The sequence below is a fragment of the Schistosoma mansoni genome, chromosome 2, assembly GCF_000237925.1.
Source record: "Schistosoma mansoni strain Puerto Rico chromosome 2, complete genome".
Lineage (NCBI taxonomy): Eukaryota > Metazoa > Platyhelminthes > Trematoda > Strigeidida > Schistosomatidae > Schistosoma > Schistosoma mansoni.
This window is the reverse complement of record NC_031496.1, coordinates 15,611,626-15,633,840: the sequence shown is the minus strand read 5'-3', so window position 1 is coordinate 15,633,840 and position 22,215 is coordinate 15,611,626. Positions and strand designations below refer to the sequence as shown.

The 22,215-nt window shown below is 34.8% G+C and overlaps 1 protein-coding gene and 1 non-coding gene across 2 annotated transcripts; one reads left to right on the top strand and one right to left on the bottom strand.

Annotated features, from left to right (window-relative positions):
* Positions 1–7,906: 7,906 nt before the first annotated feature.
* On the top strand, positions 7,907–21,105 carry Smp_128770 (ubiquitin-specific peptidase 4 (C19 family); the record flags this gene model as incomplete). Its single annotated transcript, XM_018795834.1, has 14 exons — positions 7,907–7,966; positions 8,027–8,145; positions 8,181–8,305; positions 8,343–8,597; positions 8,630–8,775; positions 10,321–10,364; positions 10,891–11,224; positions 12,247–12,405; positions 14,424–14,738; positions 15,786–15,889; positions 17,264–17,676; positions 19,104–19,431; positions 20,565–20,760; positions 21,085–21,105. 14 exons carry the CDS (start codon positions 7,907–7,909, stop codon positions 21,103–21,105), a joined length of 2,619 nt encoding a protein of 872 aa, XP_018650106.1.
* Positions 20,037–20,254, bottom strand: Smp_tRNA_02107_Gln_TTG.1.1. Its single transcript has one exon. It is a non-coding gene (tRNA).
* Positions 21,106–22,215: the final 1,110 nt, after the last annotated feature.

The following is a 22,215-nucleotide window of genomic DNA, read 5'->3' as shown; positions in this document are numbered from 1 at the left end:
CACTAGAACTCCAGGAAATATCTCTTGAAGTCAGTAACCAGTTAGCATGAGACTGGTGGGTCCTGAGTTCGAATCTCGCGAGGCGATGTCGTGGATGAACACTGCTGAGGAGTTCCACAATAGGACAAAACGACCATCCAGTACTTCCAGGTTTTCCATGGTGGTCTAGCTTCAACTGACCCATGCTTTCAACTATTAAAATACTCAATCTTTACAAAACCCCTTCTGATTATTCACTTTATTCGATATGAGACGATTTTATTTTTTTAGAAATCTTTATACAAATTATGCAATTGTATACTCTCATATTTAAGAAAATAATATATAAAATATATTCTAAGCATTACCTTCCATCTATCTACCAGGGACGATTGGATAATTAATTATTCTTAGTCGGATAATTATCAGCTACGATAGTCTTAATGAAAATTAAAAAAAACTTATTTCGAATACTGTAATTACAAACAAGTCATACATTATTTATCATACAAATGTTATCAACTACAATATTGTTGGAACTGAATCTTATGATTGCCTTACAATAAATCAAATATAACTCAATTATCTGACATAAGTTAAACAGAGTCGATTCCCATACTTTTTTTGAAGAATTAGGATTAACTTTTCAAACTACATTCCTAGATTTTTGTAAACATTGAAATGATTCTCATTTTTGATAAAGTTTAGATATTGAAAAAAGTAATGTACTCTGAATTAATCTGTTTCCATTGATGCATATGGCGTCAAGTTAAATGGATGTATTTTAAAATAACATAAAACTGATGTGATTTTAAATTAACGGTTACTATATGTGGAATTTCTTTTAACATTTGACCGCCTGTGTAAGATCTCCACTGGGTGACTTTCTTAATAAAACATCAATCATTTGTTTTCTTAGTCAGATACAATATTAAATTCTCTTTTATTAATGTCCAGTACTTTAAATATAGGAAATGAAAGTTTTGCAACTAGGAAATTTGTGATATCTGGCTTTTTCGTGATTGTCCATCGTATTTGTGAAGTCGATTAATCTTAAGTGAACCAACATAATGCAAACAATTGTACGCCGACATTTAATAATAATGATAAGAAGATGAGGGTAAGTGATTAAATGGTAATTCGGATTTAATATAAAGAAATTTGATGAAAGTAATGCTAGACGAAGTCACAGTCATTGTATAGGCTGTTATCGCTGTCGAATTGTTGTCTCTCTGGTAACTTCATATTTTGGTCACTATCATAAAAGCAATCTGACATAGCATCAAGTGGAAGTCTTTGACGAAGTGATTACTGAATCGTAAGCCATGTCATGTTTTCAATAAGTACTACACAAAACAAACTCCATCGTCCAAGTTACAGTTTAATTATTATTTTATGTGATTCGACATTATGCCCCATTTAGCTTAATATTAGAGGGCTAATGGATCATACTTTTCAAACTTTTAGTAATTGAAATTAAACCGAAAAGGGATGAATTTGTTGTTGCAAACAAACTATCAGAATTTTATCTTAAGTAATGGAACCTTCAACAAGCTTTTAAGCACAAGAGAAGTGATATGTAACAATATAATGTCCAAAATATAGACGCTTGTATATTACTTCATATTTCTTTTGAGTAAACTGAGTTTTAACTCTTTACTAACACATTATTCAATAACCATAATCTATTTCAACTATCAATTGTTCTCCATTGCTACTATTTCAAATCGAAGTAAATAGCCTATTGTACTTCAGTATACTAGCTGTTTCCTAGATATTTGTGTCCCGATTTAAATCCATCCAAGTCACACACGATAAGGATTTGATCTCTTGAGTTATTTATTCGGGAAGTTCTACTAATTTAGTAACCTTGATTGATCAAATAATAACTAATACATATATCCTCAATAAGTTACTTGATTCTCAACTTGCAAAGTCATCTAATTTCACGTTGGTATAACGTAATTCTGTACTCGTCTAAAACAGTAAATTCATCTGATAATGTTTTCAATAAACAACAGTAGCAACTACAGTCAGTATGTTACAAACCAGGTACTAGCGATTTCTAATTTCTAGAAATAAATTATGAAATTCACTCATCCAAGAGTATTCCGTAGGCTTTATCGTAAGACACTAGTAACAAGTGAAGCAGTGATTACGAATAACCAAACACGTGAAAGAATTGAGAAGTGTATTTTAAAAGAGCCAAATAAACAATTAAATTGAAATTGGCTATGCGACAGTTCAGAAATTAAAATAAGGAAATTTACAATGTATTCTGAACCTTTCGTGATCCATTAAAACAAATAAAAACTTACAATTGTTGAAAATAAGAAGATACATTTAAAGGTATATATATAACGGAGCCAATACAAATACATATGCAGACAATGCTAAGAAAAAACAAAACTCTTGTTTTGTTTTAGTCAGTGTCTGATTTAGGTTTTATGCTTAAATTAGATATTCTAAGAAATAAATCTAATTGACCAAAATTCTCAGTATAGGGTTGTGGAGATTCCTGAGTTCTAACTGAGGTCATGAACCGATCAATGACCAATCACAATTGTAAACCTCTAAGCATTGGATGGCCGTTTCGTCTTAGTATATGACTTTTCAGCAGAACTTATCTACGATCTCGCACATGGGATTGGAACTCAGGACCCTAGATCTCACGTGTAGGCTCATAACCTCTGAACCACTCACCCAGCATCCAACGGTGTTGATATCTAACTTCAAAATTCATCAAATAAATAAACCTTGGCACTGAATGAAGACTCGAATATAATATAAGCTGACAACATGCAACAGTGATTGACAAACACAAAGAGCTAGTAAAATAGGTCCTTCCGAATGCCATCTCACCTGACTGTGATTAAAATAAAATAGCAAATGATATTCAGATCATATTATCTGGCTAGTTCGGAAATTGGTACATACAGTTTAGAGGATTTTATTGGAAAAACTTCGGACATGTACTAAAAGTTATGGTCCAGAAAAACAAATCAGCCGGTACGTTCGTGTTATTATACATGTGCGTCTCAAAAGCCTGACACTTGTCTAAGGCAATCTGTTGACTCTATAAGAATCGATGTTGATAATTGATGCTAAAGTGATCTAAACCCTACTCAAATTAGTAAACGGTTTGCCGACTGACCACGTTAACACAAACTGGATAATAAAGGGTCATTTGATTGTTTCAATGCATGTGTTAGTTCTTCGTTGTTGGCTATCATGTAATTCCTGCATTTAACGTTGATTTATATATCAAACCTTACTACTCACTATGCTGTCTACTTTCATAATTCCGACTTATTCGTTTCGTTTCCGATCTCACCTTAGTTCCCGAAAGCTATGTAGTTCAAAACAAATTCCCGAAATATTTTTGTGAGTTTTCGATACTAATGCTGGCTTCATCTGTATTACCGGACGGTCCTCGAAGTTCAAGCCGTCAGTTAAGCGTTCCTACCAGGTTGCGTATGAGTATGTCATGTCATGTATCTTTCAAAACAACTAGTAAGCTTAGACTACTACACCTCGACACATAGACTATCATTCAAACATACCTTCGTATCCCTTCATTTTTGACCTCTGGATTGATTTGTTTCGAGACCTTCATATAGGAAGATGTTTTGGATGGCGATCTTGGTAAAAATTACTTATCTGTGATATCACTTATAAACTCAACGTGATAAACCGAATATACTGTCAGTTTGTTATTAGTTGTAATATGTAACATATATTTTGTGGTGTTTGTATGAACTAATGATTATTTTGTGCTCGATGTGCCTAACTTTGAATTATAAACACAATACGTTCGTTTGTGCTCACCTAGTTCTGTCTGGCTTAAAATGAGCTATTTCGGGAATTTTTGATTAACATAATAATTCGGATAATTTTATTCAACATAATTTTTATTCACTTTGATTTTCACCCCGTGTAGTTTTGTAGTTGGTGTCGAGTCGCGATTGACAATGGTCACCACTACCGAAAGATTACGTGCCAGGTATTAGGTTGGATCCCTCCGTAGGTCCCAAACCAGAAGGCGATTCACGGTTGCAATAAAATATATTTGTTGGTTATTTCATAGTATCGAAAGAATACCGAGATCGTGCTAAAATTTACAAGCGGAACTACCGAGCGTATAAGAGTTCCTGCAAGGTCACAGACAACGGAAGAAAGTGGGTGTTTTGTACACTTAAACAAACAGGTACAGTAAAACGATCACTGGTACAATTGATTATAATAATAATTGTTTCCGTTACACCAATCGTGTTCTCTTCATAAATGTCACTACAGTTGTAACATATTTAACGAATGCTGTAAAGATGGTTGCTCAAAATGAGACTCAGATTTGTATGTTGAGGTCAGAAGACCCATAACTTTCGTTTGTCCTTCTCTAGCGGACCTCTGAGATTGTATGTCATGGGTATTTCGTCAAGCCTTGGCTATCGTACCAACCTTCTAAGTCTTCTGATTTGTCCTGATCATGTAGAAACTAAAAGAAGATATATCAGGTTCGAAGCCATTTCTTAGCATTCTATACATCAAAATCAGATCACCTCTTCATTTTCGGTAAAAACAGAGTGAAGACGTCTAGCTTCTCAAGCCTCTCACTCTATGATAAACGCTGAAATTCTGAAATCGCATCGACAACTACCTTCTGTATTTCTTTCAAGACATCTGACTCACCTTTTAAATGGAGGATGCGGCCTGAACGCAGATTTCACGTTTGCATTTCACTGAGGTTACGTATACTGCGGTGAACATATTGTTATTTAACTTGGAAAATGTCCATCTTAGGGCCCAGAAGGTTCTAAACCTCACAATCGCAACCTCACCGCAGTGGGCTGTGTTCTCGAGATCATGGTTTAATGTTTCCCCAGAGGTCATTGCGAGACCAGTCTTCAGGTACTGACTCTTCTTCCATATTGAACCTGTTTACTTTTGTGTCTCCAACATGTATGTAGACACACTTGGCTGCGTCGATAGGTATCAGTCATTTTTTAGACCAGTCAGTATGAACATTTAAGTCCGCCTAAAGCGCACACTCATCTACGTCTCCCGTTATAACTCGCCCGATTTCTACATCATCAGCGTGTAGTAGAAACGAGGACTCAGCTATACTTGGTTACAATTCATCCATCGGTGTTTCCCTGGATTCTTGGTGTTATCGAAGTGCTTCTTTAAAACCGTTAGGAATAAGCAGGTACGATAGGTTTCTCACTAGAATTGTAATTTTACAGTCCAAACGCTTGTTAAGACACCTGTGGCAAAGTACTGTATTGCATTATGGAGTGATAGTATTGTTTTGGAGAATATTTCTTGGTAAATAAAAACTGATAACTAGTTTTTGTATTGAAATATACTGTTTGTGAGATCTTGCGAACGGTTAAGGTCAAACTACATCACTTCTGGCAACCTAATTTATTATCGATTAGCGATATGAAACATTACCTCATCGTTGATCATATACTTAGAGCATTGACGAAAAAGAAAGATGACATAGAGTCTCAGGTGAAAAAGGATGTATTTTTACTGTCTGTAACCACAATAAACTTACATAATAACTTGAAATCCTCACGCTGGGAAGCAACTTCTTGATAATTGACACGAAGTTGTACGTGAATGATTTTCGGACTTAGTCAGAAACATAACACTCACTCAAGCGAGTTTTATGTTTGATGAGACTCGGAGATACATAATTTACCCAAAATTTGTATTCTGTTCAAATGCCATTAATGAGGACATACTTAACGTCAAATTCACAACTGGTAACCTGTGATAGCTATTACTGTCTATACATGGACACCATTGTTGTTAAAGTTTAATATTTATGCACATAATTATTAGGTGTGAACTCTATTTAAAAGTTGCAGTACATTTTTATAATGGTCTGTGTTTAGGACAAAAGTCAGTTCCCTAACTTTCAATAGGTATATAACCGATGACAAAATTTTTAATTTATCGATTATGCTGGTGTTGACGTTAATATAGCTCCAACTTTCAAAACATTTTTTTTACTTTGGTTAGTGGGACCGAGAAAAGAGAGTGATCTGCGGTACTGAAGTCTGTGTTCCCAGTTATTACCACGGAACACAAATGTAGTATAGTATGAACAATCATTTAAAATAAGACAAAAGAGACCATGAAATCATGCGCCACACTTATTAACTTCTTAGCTGAAAACCTTGGTCAGTTGAGGAAACTACCTGCCTACAACCTTATTGAAATGTAGTAAGCAAAATTTCAACAATGAAATACACAACTTCTGGTATATTGTGCAGAGCTTAATACTCTTATTAGTTCCACATTATGTAAAATAGGCAATTAACCTCTTTGAAACTCTTTCAAAATGGAGTACTATTCCTACGATGGTTTCCGATCTTTTAAAACATCAATTCAGCTTGCGAATGTAGACACTAATAAACTATAGGAAGAAATACGTCAGGAGCATTCGATGCTCTGTGTTTCTTGGTACCGAATAGATTGGTGTCAGGTAATACGTGGATGATGGACCAATTATCAAGTTCTATTTTTAAAAGAAATCTAAACAATTTGAGCCTCAAAATATTATGACTAAGACTGTTCTTATCAGTGCAACACTCATCAGTAAAGACAATGGACGGGAACCTTAAAAACAAAATTTCGATATTTCCAAAGTTCACTACAATTTCTTTTACTCCACTGGTGTATTTGATGAGTGCACACCATCTGCATCTATGAGATTCCAGCTTCACTTACTCGTATGATATCACTACTTTCAGACTACAAGATACAAACCACACATGCTGGTGTTGGTACCGCATCGTTTATAGAAAGTCATCCATCCATTAAGAAATACCCTGGCGTTTCTTAGGCCCTAAATATACTGTCAGCACAACTAGTCTTCCAGGAATTTCTAGAAGACCATTACTATGTCCTGATGTCAAGAATTTGGAACAAACCTAGGTTTTCCATTGATCGACAGTTTCTTAGTTTGCATAAGTTCCAACAGTATGCTGTCAAACTCACATGATAGTAGGAAATTGCTTAAATACTAAAATAGAGCCACCACCCAAGTGACGGGAATACCATTCAGAACATATGACTAAATGAAAATTAATAACTTTGTTCCGAAGTTACTTGTATCGATTCCAAATACAATATTAACAAAGGAAAGTAAGTAAAAGTATTCTGTTTATCTGATGTCATTAGGCATCACTTCTCCAAGTTGGTCTTTACGGGTATCGGCGGGTGTGTATCCCCGATTATTTTTCCATGAACAAAGGAATGAAAGAAGGAAAATTTTGGTGGATGGCGGATAGATTCAGATTGATCGTGTTTGACACGGTTCGCACGGAGATATTGGTAATAGATTGCGCAAGATCCATTTTATCTGCTGTGAAAATAAATCAGGACAACAGTTGCATCCAAGATACTTCATGTTACTTAAAGTAGCTGACTATGGAACTGAACCTCAAATATTTTTCTACGGAAATTGTTTCCTGAATGTCTACTTTGAAGTAACTGCAACTATAATTAAGTTCTCTACAACCTAGGTCGTCACTGTAGTATGCGATGTATGTGTCCGGTCCAACACAGACTGATATGACACACAAAAATTACGGTCAGCAACATTTACAGTATAATCTAATTTGTTTAATAAAAACTACGTTATAATACATAACATTCACTGACTAGATGAACGTAAGCACGACCGTGGTTCGGGTCTACGATACACATAGTTGACGCGACAACGTTGAACATATCTCCACAGAGCTTACGACTTAAACTACAAACTATAATAAAGCAAACATAAGTGTTGCGAATACGTCAGTCATAGCTTCACCAGAAGTATGTCATTGAAAAATCAAGAATGATTTCAGTTTTGAAGCCATGAGAAGATTCCTCTGTATGTCCACTGAGACTTTGTTTCTGTTAAGCAATGATGAGCGTTGCAACTTTCACCGCTTGTTTTAAGAAAGTTGCGGTTAGGAATGGTTTCACAGTAAGTCGGTGTTGTGGGTACAAAATCTAGTGTTTATCTGTAAATTTTTTTTTCCAAAAGCTCGTAAACGTTTCATCTACTTCTGGTTTTAGAAACTGCATAAGTGCTGCCACTTTCACTACTCAAAAAGCCAAAGTTGATGAGTTAATGAATGTGGAGATAACAAAAGGAGACTTATGGTAACGTTTAAGTATATCACCATTGTCTGTTCTAGGTATATCCTGTCTCTTAACTGGTGGACGAAATGGGAAGAATTTGTGGACTCGGTTTCCAAAAGTGGAATAGTGGACGAAACCTCTGAAGAGTATCCAGGAAAAGTTGATAACAGTGACATTTTATGTAGGATTTTGTCTATATATGTTTTATATTAGCGTAGATGATGGAAAATTAAAAGAAAACTTGCTCTTGGAAAGTGACATCACGTTAATACCTAGGAATGTGTGGAAGCTGTTTGTTGATTTTTATGGTTGTACACATACAGACATTTCTGTCTTCGAACGGCGTGCCATCCAAGCACCAAAGTCAGCGGAAATCGAAATATATCCACCCCACTACTCATTCTACCTAAATCCTTCAAACTCAAGTGCCACTTTGCTGTTTGAAGGGACATATTGCAAATTTCAGACAATAAGTATGTAGTGGTTTCCCTTAATTACTTTTCAGGAGAACTTAAAGCGATAGTCGCACAACACCTTAAAGCAGCACCTGGCGTGAATGTCCACTTATCAATACACAATGAACAAAACGAATTTGAAGAACTGGAAGATGAAGATGCTACCATAGAAGAAACTAATCTGGAGCGTGAAAAAGTAAAATTTCAGTGAGCTTTTTACTGTTTGTAAAATAAAATGACCACCCAGTCATTTGATGCCAAGTGTAAAAACATAGAAACATTCGTCGCTTAGTAATCGTGGTTGCGGAAAACATAACTCAGAGACCAATACATTCAATTCCCAAATGTGATGTAATTTAAGTAGTTTGCACCTTAACTTGTAGGTGTCTATTTATTTCAAGAATACCAGAATATTTAATAGTGGTAGTAATGCGTTAAGTTCGTTCCAGGTCTTATCCATTCCATTTGGTACAGGAAGTTACTTTGGCAATGTGCCCTCAGCGTTCATTGTTCTTCGGGATCTAGTCGGAAACTGACTTCTGGAGCCCTATAAACGTTATCATTAATATTCATCCTAACGTGTAAAGCCCGTTGCCATTTGTAAACTTTTAGGTTGACGTGTTTTTTAACCTGCATATAGTCTTAGTTTTTATATTCATTCTATTGTCCTTCTAATAGGATTAAGAAAGGTGACTTCCAGGTAATGTAGGTCAGCTTATCAAAGCTGTTTGTTTAAAGATCATGATCATTGGTTTTGTTTTACAATATCCTAGTAATCACCAATCCTCTAATCAAATCAGTTAATAACTAACAAGTATTCAAAGTAGTGGTCTTAATAACCCAAAGAAGCTGTTAACGTCAAACCATTTATACTAACTTCTAAAAACAAGACAGAATATTTATTGCCTTCTCTTTGCGGATCTAATGGTGCACACTGTCGATTTCTGTCTCTCACTGTTATATTAGTCAGGTACATTACTGTTGGTGACTGTTGTTTCCTCCAACTTTGAGATATTGCTCAACTCTTAGTTAAACTGTCCTGTCATTTAAATTCGTTATACTGCTACTGTCAGTGTAGAGCTTTGGCTAATATTGGACTCTTAGCTTTCATCCTGCTTGTCACAGGTTCCAAACCTGCCCTACATATTTTTTCGACATCATGGTGGTAACGTTAGCTTGAATCCAGTAAATATAGCTCAAGCCATGAACCTGTCTTAACTTACTACAGGTGTACAGAAATATCTTTAGTAAACGAGGAGCTGTAATTGGTCCAAATGTAAAATTCGATTATTTTCGCCTATCTAAACTCAAGAGTTAATAAGTTATTCTATCTCTTAGCAAAAAGAATCATTGCATAACACTGTCGTGCGACTGTGCAACATAACCACTAGGAACAAATATACCGATGTGTTTATCTGATTTACAGTATTACTAATTTAACAAAACCATCGACTAAGTGATTTCAAAGATTTTTGTGGGATTTTGCACAATAATAGTAAGTCACAGATCTAGTTGCAAGTTACCACCAATCAAACTACTTCACAGAAACCCCTATTACCTGAATGGTTAAGATCTTGGATTAGACAACAGCTTTTATTTCATTATGGTCTACAAAAATGGGTATTTACTGTGTATCACTAAAGCTCATAGTAAACCACTATTTCAACGGTTGTAGAATACTTGTGTATTAATCAAGTAACCTCATATGCTTATAAATCTTTTATTTCCCGTTTTTTCTTAGGTCATTTTTGTTCAGCTGGAACCTAGAAATGGAATACGCAGTGAGTAAGTACTAAACAATTTTTGCTTAGCCTGCATTGTATGTGATTTTAACCTTACTGACTTATTAATAATTCATTACTTAGATTTGACCCCCGTACAGTAAATTAGTATTGTTTACAGGTTACCGATTACTGGTTTTGTAACTAATACTAAGTAAACTATGCGGTTCATCAAATTTCCCAATCATCGGTTAGGTAACTGTAAAATGTATCAGGCCTACTGTACTTTAGTGAACATATTGATTTTTTAAGTATTATACTGATAGGAATTTTCGTTTCTCATCGACATCAAGATTTAACTTTATCTCTTATCCGAACATAAAGTGATTAAACAGTTAAGTGTCTAAATGTTTTTCTTCAGAGTTTAGGACAGATGAGGCATTTAATTTAAGTTTGTTACGCTTTGTACAGTAAAGATAAACATTTTTAATATACACTGTTCTGAGTTCTGTTTTTAGTCTTAATAACTAGCCTTATTTATGTCACGTTTGTTTCTCTATTGTATCAACACTATTCTTCCTTGAATGTAGCATATCCGTAAATAGTTCGCGTTTGAAGTCGAATGACTCTATAGGATCTCAACCTGAATCCCAGATGCTATCTTTACATGGATCCGGTCCACCTTTAGTACCAGGAGTTTGCGGTCTTAATAACTTGGGAAATACATGTTTTATGAATAGTGCTCTTCAGTGTATGTCCAATGTTCCTGCATTAACCAGTTACTTCCTAAGTGGCAAATGGAAGTCTGAACTAAATATACGTAATCCACTTGGATCTCAAGGAAGAATTGCTACTGCTTACGCAGATCTCATTAAGCAGCTCTGGTCGGGGACGCGAGCATATGCTGTGCCTCGTGAATTTAAGGTATGTATTTCTTGATATCTGTTTGTTGTATGACTTCTATATCATTATTGTGTAGAATGTTTTTATGTGTCTATTTAGACTCAATTTTAGTTACGTGGTTTTATTACCAACCATTGGTTGTTTGGAATATGAGTCTATGATTATGTTAATTCTCAACGTTGCATAAATTAGGTTAGATGTTCAAATCCATCTGCTCCTTAGATTTCTATTCAACTTCGTCTTATAATTCATAATTGAATAACATCCGTTTCCGTAGGCATTTGCAGGCAGGTGAATTATTAGTTTCACTGATTTGCTATCCAAAGTAAAGTTTGTTAATTAATGGTCATGTGGTTTTTGTTTGAATAATTTTCTGTGCAATATAACAATATGAACTTGCAGTTGCAAAAGTAACGAAGCCCCTTCAATTATTTGTGCCATTTATGCACATTTTAGTATCTTGTTTTTCTAGTTATCTCTCGATATTTCATCTGGTTCCAGTCTTTTATTAATAAATTCCAATAATCCTTTATTCTTGTCCTTATGGTGCATCCCTCAGTAAAGTATTACTTATTTCTTCAATACCACATGTCTCATCCGAAATTATAGCCTGTGATATAATGTTTACCTAACCATTTCAAGTTACTTTCAACTGGTTTCACTTTACTTCACAAACTTGTTGTCGTCATTTGAATCAATAGTAGTCCTGCCACTATTAAGAAAAACTTGATTTACTTCCACGAAATATATTTCGTGTGTTCATCTTGTTGTGCTAATGAAGTATGGCAACTTGGACCGATGCATATATGTGCCTGGTCCTACGTTGTGGCTGACTGACTGATCATATTTCGTTGTCTATTGTGGCTTTCATATTCTTTTTTGAATGAATACTTCTTTTTGTTGTATTCTGTAAAGAATGGTCTTTACTTTTTCTCTTGAAAGAGACCGACTACAAGACTTAAATAAACATCCTTATAATTCCTATTGTCTCCGTTTTCAAGATTATATATATATATATAATATATTTGCACTTCAAATCTTAGATTGAAATTGCACGTATCGCTCGTCAATTTTCTGGATATGCTCAACATGACACTCATGAACTACTTGTATTCTTATTGGATGGACTTCATGAGGACTTAAATAGAATACACTCCAAGCCTTATATTGAAGTGAAAGATTCCGATGGTAGACCGGATATTGTAAGTTTATCCTATTACCATGTTATGTTTATTGACTATAAAGTTTTCAGTACATCTATTCTGAGGTCAGAATTAAATTTGTTCTGGTTTTATACCACTATACCTACTTATAGAAATATTCCTATCTACTTTAGAATTCTTAAATTACTTTGCTGCTACCTTGACGTGGTGGTCGGGCTTGCCTATCGTGATGAACCAATCGAGCTATACTGGCTGGAACAATCGTTCCTCAAGGTCCTACCATGCCAGGCGGTAAGACTAAAAGCAGCAATCCCAAGGTCCGAAGGCGAAGTCGTACTGCTGACTGTACAGAGGTGTGACAGCAGTATGGTGTTTCCTTCAGACAACCAGCATAACAGTGATGCTGCCTTCCCACAAGGAGGGGCGGGGTTAGCAAAGGTCGACCCTAAAAGTGCACACCTCGTCTTATCCCACGGATATCCGTCTCCGGTGGTAAAGTCCCAACAAGTACGGAGCTAACACAAAAAGGTCGTGTGTGACCGACTTCAAGCAGTTGTCCCTTGGGCACTGCGGTCACGCTCTCAGGTCATTAAGACCACTTCTAACCCAATTTCCTTTTCAGGTACCTCTAGAAGAACCCTTCCACGGTGTGGGCAACCAGGAAGTGATAACTGCCCTCATACCTCTAACAGCACTCAAGACCACTGTATTCATAATCAAGATCTTTAAACGACTTTTGCGTGGATGCTTACAGGGAATTCGTGCTTCTATTAGTTTAAGCTAATAAAAGCTAAAGTATCATATATATTTGAATATTAGTATTTTTGAATCATCTCCACTAGTTGAAAGACATAAAAGACGGTGACCAGGCTGTTATATGTCATCGATTCATACAAACATTGACTGTTGGCTGAAATAATACAAATTCACTAAATAGATGCATCCGTTTTGTCTTCTAAATCTAATATATTTTTATCGTTTGTACATACGTGTTTCACATCTATCCTCATCAATCTGTTTTGATTCATCTTGACCCTTCACCTTCCGCTTATTTTCTACCTACACTGTTACAATACGGATTTGATGTTTGAATATAACTTTTTGGTTAATCAGTTCATAAACAACTGTCTGAATTTGTGCGCTATGAATCGCGCCTGCTTTTGTAACTTCTTCTTTGAAACCAATAAATAATATTTAGTGTGGTGGTTATATGGCGATCGTTAAAACAGATCTATCATGTCGTTTATTGTCTCTTGATTCTTCTTCTAGTTTGTACGTTCTCTAGGAAAGTTCTTTGACCAATAGTTCGTCAATTGAGATCTTTCCTCGCAATTTGATTCACATATCCAACATAGGAAATACAAATCTGATTTTTGAACAGTCGCAGTGATTGAGGCCTTCAATAATGTTTTACTATTTCAAGCATTCAATAGAAATTCCACACTTCGTAATCTAGAAATCTCCATTTAAAATTTATCTAAAATAGAGGTTAGACTAACCACGCACATAAATCGCCCCGAGTACTCGAAATGTAGCGTTTTATCTTATTGGCCAACAACTCATATAACCTCGAAACCAAGTCCACTAATCATAAACTATGGGTAACTTGGCAAAGTATGTATTGGTCTAAGTTGTCACACGCCCCCCACATCATAATGGCGACAGGAAAAATCAAGATTAATAACAAAAAACTAAGATCCTTTTAATTAGTGTTGGAAAAACTAAATCTAGGAAATTCGGGGTAGAGGGTCTCCATAGTATTGGATTCTTTGACTTTAATAGATTGTGGAATCTCTTGCTGAAACAAAAAAACTTTACAGTCCTCCGTAGTTTTCAATGGTCGTGTATCATTAGTCATTCTGTGATATGAAGTACACTCAATGTGAATTAGTTTAATTAGAATTAGAAAGTAACAACTTAATTAATTCACAAAAGAATCGCATATCTATAAAAATAGAAAGTAGATTCTTAAAATTATATTCGTTTAATAAATCATTTGCTGTTTTAATTCACTTTTTATCTCTATTCTTCAAATTTTATGCCTGCATCTACACAAGGAGGTTGCAAATGAAGCCTGGGAATATTACAAGTCAAGAAATGATTCTATAATTGTAGATCTTTTTCATGGACAGCTGAAGTCCACCGTGATTTGTCCTACTTGTCAACGTAAATCAGTCACTTTTGATCCATTTGCTTCATTAATTCTGCCTATACAAGAAGTATACAAATATACGGTACGCGTTTATGTTTGGCCGTGGAAATCCAATAAATCCCAACTTCTTCTATTAGAGTTAACACTTTCCACAATACCTTGCGGTCAAAATATTATTGAGGCATTAGAACAAGAGCGTCCACCTCTTCCAGGTTGTCAGGTAAATTGTGGTGTAAATTGTTATTAAAATCCATTGTAATTAAGTTAATCGTAACAAAAAAATCCGATAGTTATTAGGCGAACACCAATCGACAGACATATTGAAGCAAACTCAGTCTATTAGATAATTAGAGAACGACTAACAAAATGAATGTCCATTCGCATGAATTCGTATTTCATTATTTTATTACCCTAAATGTGGTGTAGATGTAAGAATTTAAATCAATACATCTATCTATACAAGTTGGAATAAGTAATCACACTAAACAAATAAGGCCAAGGATAGTAAGGAAATACATAAGTCAGATTGCTCTAGTTATTAAATCAACATTTATACTAACATGGTTGATCTAGTATAAGTATAAATGTTTTGGAAACGCCACAGAACTTTAAATTTACAGATGGCCCTAGACTACTTCTATACAACACTACGAAAATCCGGATTGAGATCAGTCCTGTAATCTGTTTCAGCTATATGTTTGACAACAAAGAAGGAGTGGTGTTTGTGATCAGCTCCTATTAGATCGCTGGAGTCTATTTGTTTTTGCAGCCAATTCGGTTATCCTTACTTTTTGATCTTGAGTTTATTTCCCTAAAGGTTAATATGTTTGCACATCAATTACTAAGTGTAAAATACTCATCATCATTTGCAGATTATTTTTGTCCCTTACTATGTTTCAGTTATCGCACAACACATAATAATGAGACCTACACTGGAGTAGTACTTGTAGTAATGACACCAGCCGTATATCTATTTGTATAACAACCAATGTTATCATCCTGCTTTTCAGATTGAATTAAGCGAAGCGAGTTTAAAACCAGCTTCTGAATTGGTAAACACTCGACAGCTTTCATGTTTGTGTTGTTGAGGAAGAAGGATCTGACGTCAAGGCAGTGAATCATGTAATTAATCTTGGTTTGAATGGAAACCTCGAAAAAAAATAAGCTTCAGAAATTGCTTTGAGTATAATCTATTATTAATATAACAGTCATTATTATTGTCTCAAATTTCCCTTTTCGAAACATTTTATTATTTGTGTTCGTACAGTATTATATACCAAACAAATCTGTAGATCGTTCAAGGTATGCCTCCCTGATTGCTTATGAACTGACTGAAGGTTTCCCGATTCCTGTACTCTGGACAAACGACAAGTAAGTGAATTCCTCAAACCTTATCATCATTAATTGCTACACTTTACCTCCAAATACATTTGGTCAGTAAATTTTATTATGGCATTATTCACTACCTTAAGAATTCAATCCCAACCTCCTCATCAATTTGTACACTATGATTAGAGCAACCATTTCGAAAGAAAATGTACTCCTATTCTGTCAGTGATCTGTCATCATATGGATATAACCTAGTAGTGCCTAGTACGGTAAAATAAAAATAACTTTAGCCACGTGATTGAATGTAATAATAAAGCAAAAATAGTGCGAAGAAAAGGAACAGGTTCACTTCAAACAGGGAATTTTTATTCTGTTGTACTGGCTTCGCTGAATGCTTCAAAATAGAGATTAAGTCGCTCGTCAATTAAGTCAGCCACTTAGTTCGTTTATCGGATGCGTAAAGTTCAGGATGTCCAACGTCTGCGTAGTTTTGCAGGTTGCTTTTCCTTCGAAATCGGGCTTGCCACTTTTGTAGTGGTATGATGAGGTTATCGAAATATACATCTCGGCTACTCCAGTATATAATTATCGACTTTAATCGCGTCACTGAATGACGGAATGAAATAATTCAAATATGAGAATGGATTTCGAATGTGTATATTTCGTACACTCCTTGATCCGACCAGACAGTCAAAATATGGCCTAAAATGAATAAACAAATCGGTCTGTCTAGAATATAGAATAACCCACTTGGGCTTGACGTAGTAAACATTACAACCTAGATAAATTATTAAATAGTTAATATCAGAAGGGGTTTTGTGTATATTATAGTAATTTCAATAGTTGAGATCATGAGCCAATTAAAGCTAGACCACCATGGAAAACCTGGAAGCACTGGACGGCCGTTTCGTTCTATTATGGGACTCCTCAGCAGTGCGCATCCACGATCCCGCCTCTCGAGATTCGAACTCAGGACCTTTCAGTCTCGCGCGTGAGCGCTTAACCTCTAGACCACAATAGGACGAAACGGCCGTCCAGTGCTTCCAGGTTTTCCATGGTGGTGTAGTTTCAATTGACTCGTGATCTCAACCATTGAAATTATTAAATAGTTGTTCTATTGCTTATGTGGTACCACCCAGTAATTATGTAACTTTGTATATCAATGATGGTCACAGGTATATTAAGCCTCTAGTCTCTTTGTTTCATGTGAATCGAATAAATACAACAGAGGAGATCATAATTGCAACTTAGTACTCGAATGCTTAAATCAATAAGTCCAAACGCCGTAGTGATCGTATGGACACACGTACAGAATACTCGTTGTAGAATCTGTTTCCGATCATTTCATAACTTTTTTATTATCATGGTCATTTGATATGGATTTTTACGGATGATTTCCCTTTAATCCTATTTCAGTATTGCCCAGGGTATCAACTTCCCTATCTATATTAGTTTACCAATAAATGATGATGTTAAAGGGATGACCATTACCGTCTCGGAAGATATACTGATCAAACACATTATCGACCGTTTGCATGCTATTGGTATAACTAGTGAACCGACTGTATCTTCGGTCAGTGACGCGTCAAAGTTAGAGGAGGAAAATGCAAATAACTCAGTTGTTTCTTGTTCGCTAAGCGACTTTCACAGTAATCCCCAACCAGATAAACCAAATACAACCTCAACCGATCTTTTTGACCAGTCAAAACAAACTACTGAAGGAACAACGGTCAATTTAGCCTCATTACTCAAAGGACGTTTATGCCTGAAGGATACGAGAGGGCATGATTGGTTAGCTGAATCAGAAAATACTTTAATATCTCTCCCTTGTAAGTCGAAACTTCACTTCCTTTGATGAATAAAAGTTTCTTTGTCATTATTATTGTGCTTAAACTCATACTTACTATATGTGAATTATGGAAAGTAATACAATAAGGCTTACGTAACATTTTATGTAATCCGTTCTCATAATTGAATGTATGCGGGTTTTTTAATTTTCTGGGACATCATTTTTAATAAATGTTACATCTCACCAATTGTAGTGTATCGGTCTGTAATAACCAGTGTTATTTATTTCTATTCACCTCACAATTTCGAATATTATAATCAACATTTTCATTCCAATTTAAATAATCTTGACTTAATATTCAGATCATGTTGTAGATTGTTTGTACACATTTTTGATGCATACGAACTCATGGAAATGGTACATTAGTGCTCTATGCCAGCTAATTTTAACATTTATTAACCTATTCGGGAAATTCAACGTTAAACATTATGTTTAATGTGTTCTTTTCAAACTTCATATATTACAGCATCCTTCAGGAATCATTCCAATTCACTGTGATTTGTGTCTTTTTTATCACGTCAATTGTTAATATCTCCAACGCCTCTCAGTTTTAGTTACTTTACAGAATTGTTGATTTTTAAGTGATCTTTATCTTACTTAATCTAAAACATCTTAACTCTTTTGAAGAGTAGTTAGATTGAAATACATTGGGAAGGTACTATATGGTTTCTCAAATGTATTTTATACAAACTCTTGTTTACTGTCTATTGTTTGATGCTTATGTCAAGTATAGTGACTTTCGGTAGTAGTCAACGAATAATATGTAAGGAAGTATGTAACAATCATGTTAACTAGTATAGTACAAAGTTAAAAACTGAGTTAACCAAATAGTTAAATTTATAGTTTCTCACTTCAAAATCAATCTGCAACTGTATGAATCCTATCTTGTTTTTCCGTTTCATGAGAATCATATGATGACGCAACATCTGTTTTTGTTTTCCACGGTACAATTATATATATATATATATATATATATATATATATATACACCAGCAATTGTTGTGGTATTTTTCCTTCACCATTAATTTTGTGAATTGTTTGTTTGTATTTAGTGATCTAGCTGATTATTGGAACTGTTTGCTTTGGCTAATGATTACTTATAGATTTTCCTGCACAGCAAGATAACTTAAAATGTTTTATTGTTATAGCTCTTCTGTTCCCTGTTATGTGTATCACATAGAAAGTTTGTGTGATCATTATTAAAAAATTACTCACAGTTGATACGAGTATGTGAGTTGTTTTGATCACTATGATATGTCAACAGTCATATGTAACGATAAAATGTGGCACGATTTCTACTATCTAATCAATTTGGTGTATATCTATTTATTTTATTTCTTTTTAATAAAGTTTCTCTAAAACAACGCTGTATTATTTATAATTTTTCAAATTCTGTTTCCTATCCAGGTTCTGACGCTTATAGTATCATTTTGGACTGTCAAAGTTTAGAAATACGACGTAGACTCAATGACATTCGAAGTCACATACAACAACATCCTGTTACGCGACTTAATGAAACCCTAAAACTTTCAGATTGTTTCGAACGTTTTACTGATATAGAACAATTAGGTTCAAGAGATCTGTGGTACTGTAGTCGCTGCAAAGCGGAAAAACCAGCTACAAAAAAATTTGATTTATGGAAGCTTCCTGATGTTCTTGTAGTACAATTAAAGCGTTTCCGATCTCACTTACGATTTCATGATAAGATCGATACTTTACTGGAATTCCCACTAACGTAAGTTAATTTTATTGTGAGTTTCTAGTGTTATTCAAGTTGTGTTTAAGCCAATTGATTACACCTACTTATACACCTTACTGTGTATTCTCTTGCTTTAATAACTAAAGTTGTATTGTAGTGAAGGAGAACACAGGTGAGGACAACCGATTATAATATTTAGCACAAAATTACAGAATAACTTGATAAAGTAAAAAAAACATACCCCAATACCTCATTTGCAAAATGTCCATTAATTGTCCCGGACTTCATTGTTCCTGCATTTCCATACTATTTGCTTTCTGTTCCCGGTCTTTTCTCTTCAAATTTCTCAACCCTCTGCTCCCAGACATTCTATTCTTGATTGGTGATATACACTACTTATGTCGACATAAGTAGCACACACCACAGTATATGTAGTTCTCATGTAATAGGTATAGTGGCTACATGATTATGTATACGTCAATTTCAGTTAATTTGATCTCACGCCTAGTTGAAGCAACCACATTTGAATGTTTCTCTAATTTATTTCTTGAAATCTTAATCGAGCCTAACGTTCTTCAAGCACATTATTTCGAGTTTTTTACTCACAAACCTGTTGTTTCGTATACAGGTATCAATGTCAAAGTTGGACTTAATATTTTCAAATAAATTGATCATTGGTTAGAAAGTTAATAATAAATATATTTTTGTTATATCTCAATTAGTTTAATATGAATAAAATGGTTGATTTCATATTATAAAGCATGAGTCAATTGAGCTAGACCACCAAGGAAAACCTGGAAGCACTGGACGGTCATTTCGTCCTATTGTGGGACTCCCCAGCAGTGCGCATCCACGACCTTGCCTCTCGATGTTCGAACCCAGGACGAAACGGCCGTCCAGTGCTTCCAGGTTTTCCATGGTGGTCTAGCTTCAATTGCCTCATGCTTTCAACTATGAAAATAGTAAATCTCCACAAAACCCCTTCCAATGATTTCATATTGTTTATCTGGTGTTTATTTCTTGAAGTTTATTACAGCGCACTATTATTATCATTATTAGTTGTTCACATAATTCTGAAAATTATCTTGGATTAATTTTTCTAATAGTTTTTTTTTATCTTGCTTAATATATTTCTACTTTACTGAAATCTAATTGAACAAATACATTAGTGGCTTAAATTTGACTTCACGTGTACTTGAAAAGAAACCAGACGAGAAATTTATCTATGACTTAGTAGCTGTAAGCAATCATATGGGATATTTGGGTGGAGGTCATTATACAGCATTTGCTTTAAACGCTCACACTAATCGATGGTACTTTTTCGATGATTCTTCAACACGAGAATGTGATCCTTCCAAAATTGTAGTAAGTTGTATGTTTTTTAAAATTTTCGTTTCAATTAACTTTTTTGTTACTACTAGGTTTTTTTATGTCTTATATGCATTAAAAATATCTAATATAATACTTTAGACATCACATTCTAGGGATGAACCTCTTCTATTCACTAAACAGTAAAACAATACAACTCTTCACTTGATGGCCTAGTACCATGTAAACAATAAATTACGTTCGTTTTAGGAATGCTTCAACTTTTTTTAAAATCTATTTTAACACCATTAGTCTACAATACGTACAGTTTAATATCGAGTATGTAAGTTGTTTGATCGGTTGTATATCTTTTCTTGTAGACTAGTGCAGCATATGTGTTAGTTTATGTACGCCGCAAAGTTGGTTCTACGCAAATATGCAACACGATCAACAGTGATGATGAACAAGAAGATTCTTCGTCTGAAACAGATGAAAATAGTCTTTCAAATGGTGCTTTATCTTCGCATTATATAACTGAAGGTTGTGTGCAAAATGGTCGGACTGGCAACGCGAACTCATCTTTCAATCTTCAGGATCAAGATCTAATGGATATTGAATAGACGTCTTTGTCTTTTCTTTTTATAGTTTCACTTCCTTTCAACTTAACCACATCGCTTCGACTTATGCAGTCACTCATTTTTTTATGAGTTTATGCATGATTACAGTGTTTGTTAACTTGTTCATTCTCGGTGAATCAAGTGAAGTAATGACATTTAGACGTTTTTTCCGAACAATATCCCTGCCCCTTATCTTATTCTTGTTCTTCAGCTAACATATAATTCTCTATCTCTCCAGTTACTTCAGTTTTAATTTTGGTCACAAAGAGAATTGTTTACTATGCAGTTTGCTTTTTGTCCCAATGAATGTATATTCACACCGCAGTAAAATAAATTCAAATCCTTATATCAACTTTTCACTGTGAATTTGGTTAGATATCTCACATCTTCAGTTGATTATTCACATCATGAATTACTAAGTCTTTACGTCTCCGGAAAGTGAAATAAGCCACACACAGCCTTCAATAACCCTGAAGCACATAAGCGTCTTTAGAATAACAAAGTACCAGTTTATTCTAAACTAATATGTAGGGTCTCTATGAGTATGTAATACTCTTCTAAAGCCTATTGATTATATTCTTATAGGACTTTTAGGTTATGCACCATTTTCTCCACAGCCCCAATGTTTCTATATCACTCCCTACTGAACGCTGAAACCGGTCGAGTGTAGTAGTACTTTTAATCCACTAGATGATATTTTGAACTGCAAAAGTTCCCAGTCTTACGGCTAGCCATGGGAATCCGTGTGTTTCCCCACAAACCATATTTCTCTTGTATTACTTATTAATTCATGTTCGCTATTAAATAAAAGATAAACCTAAAAATGCATAGCTCTACCTGCTAAACTATCTATAATTGTCACACAGTAGTGTTGTTCTTCGGTTTTTCATTAAGA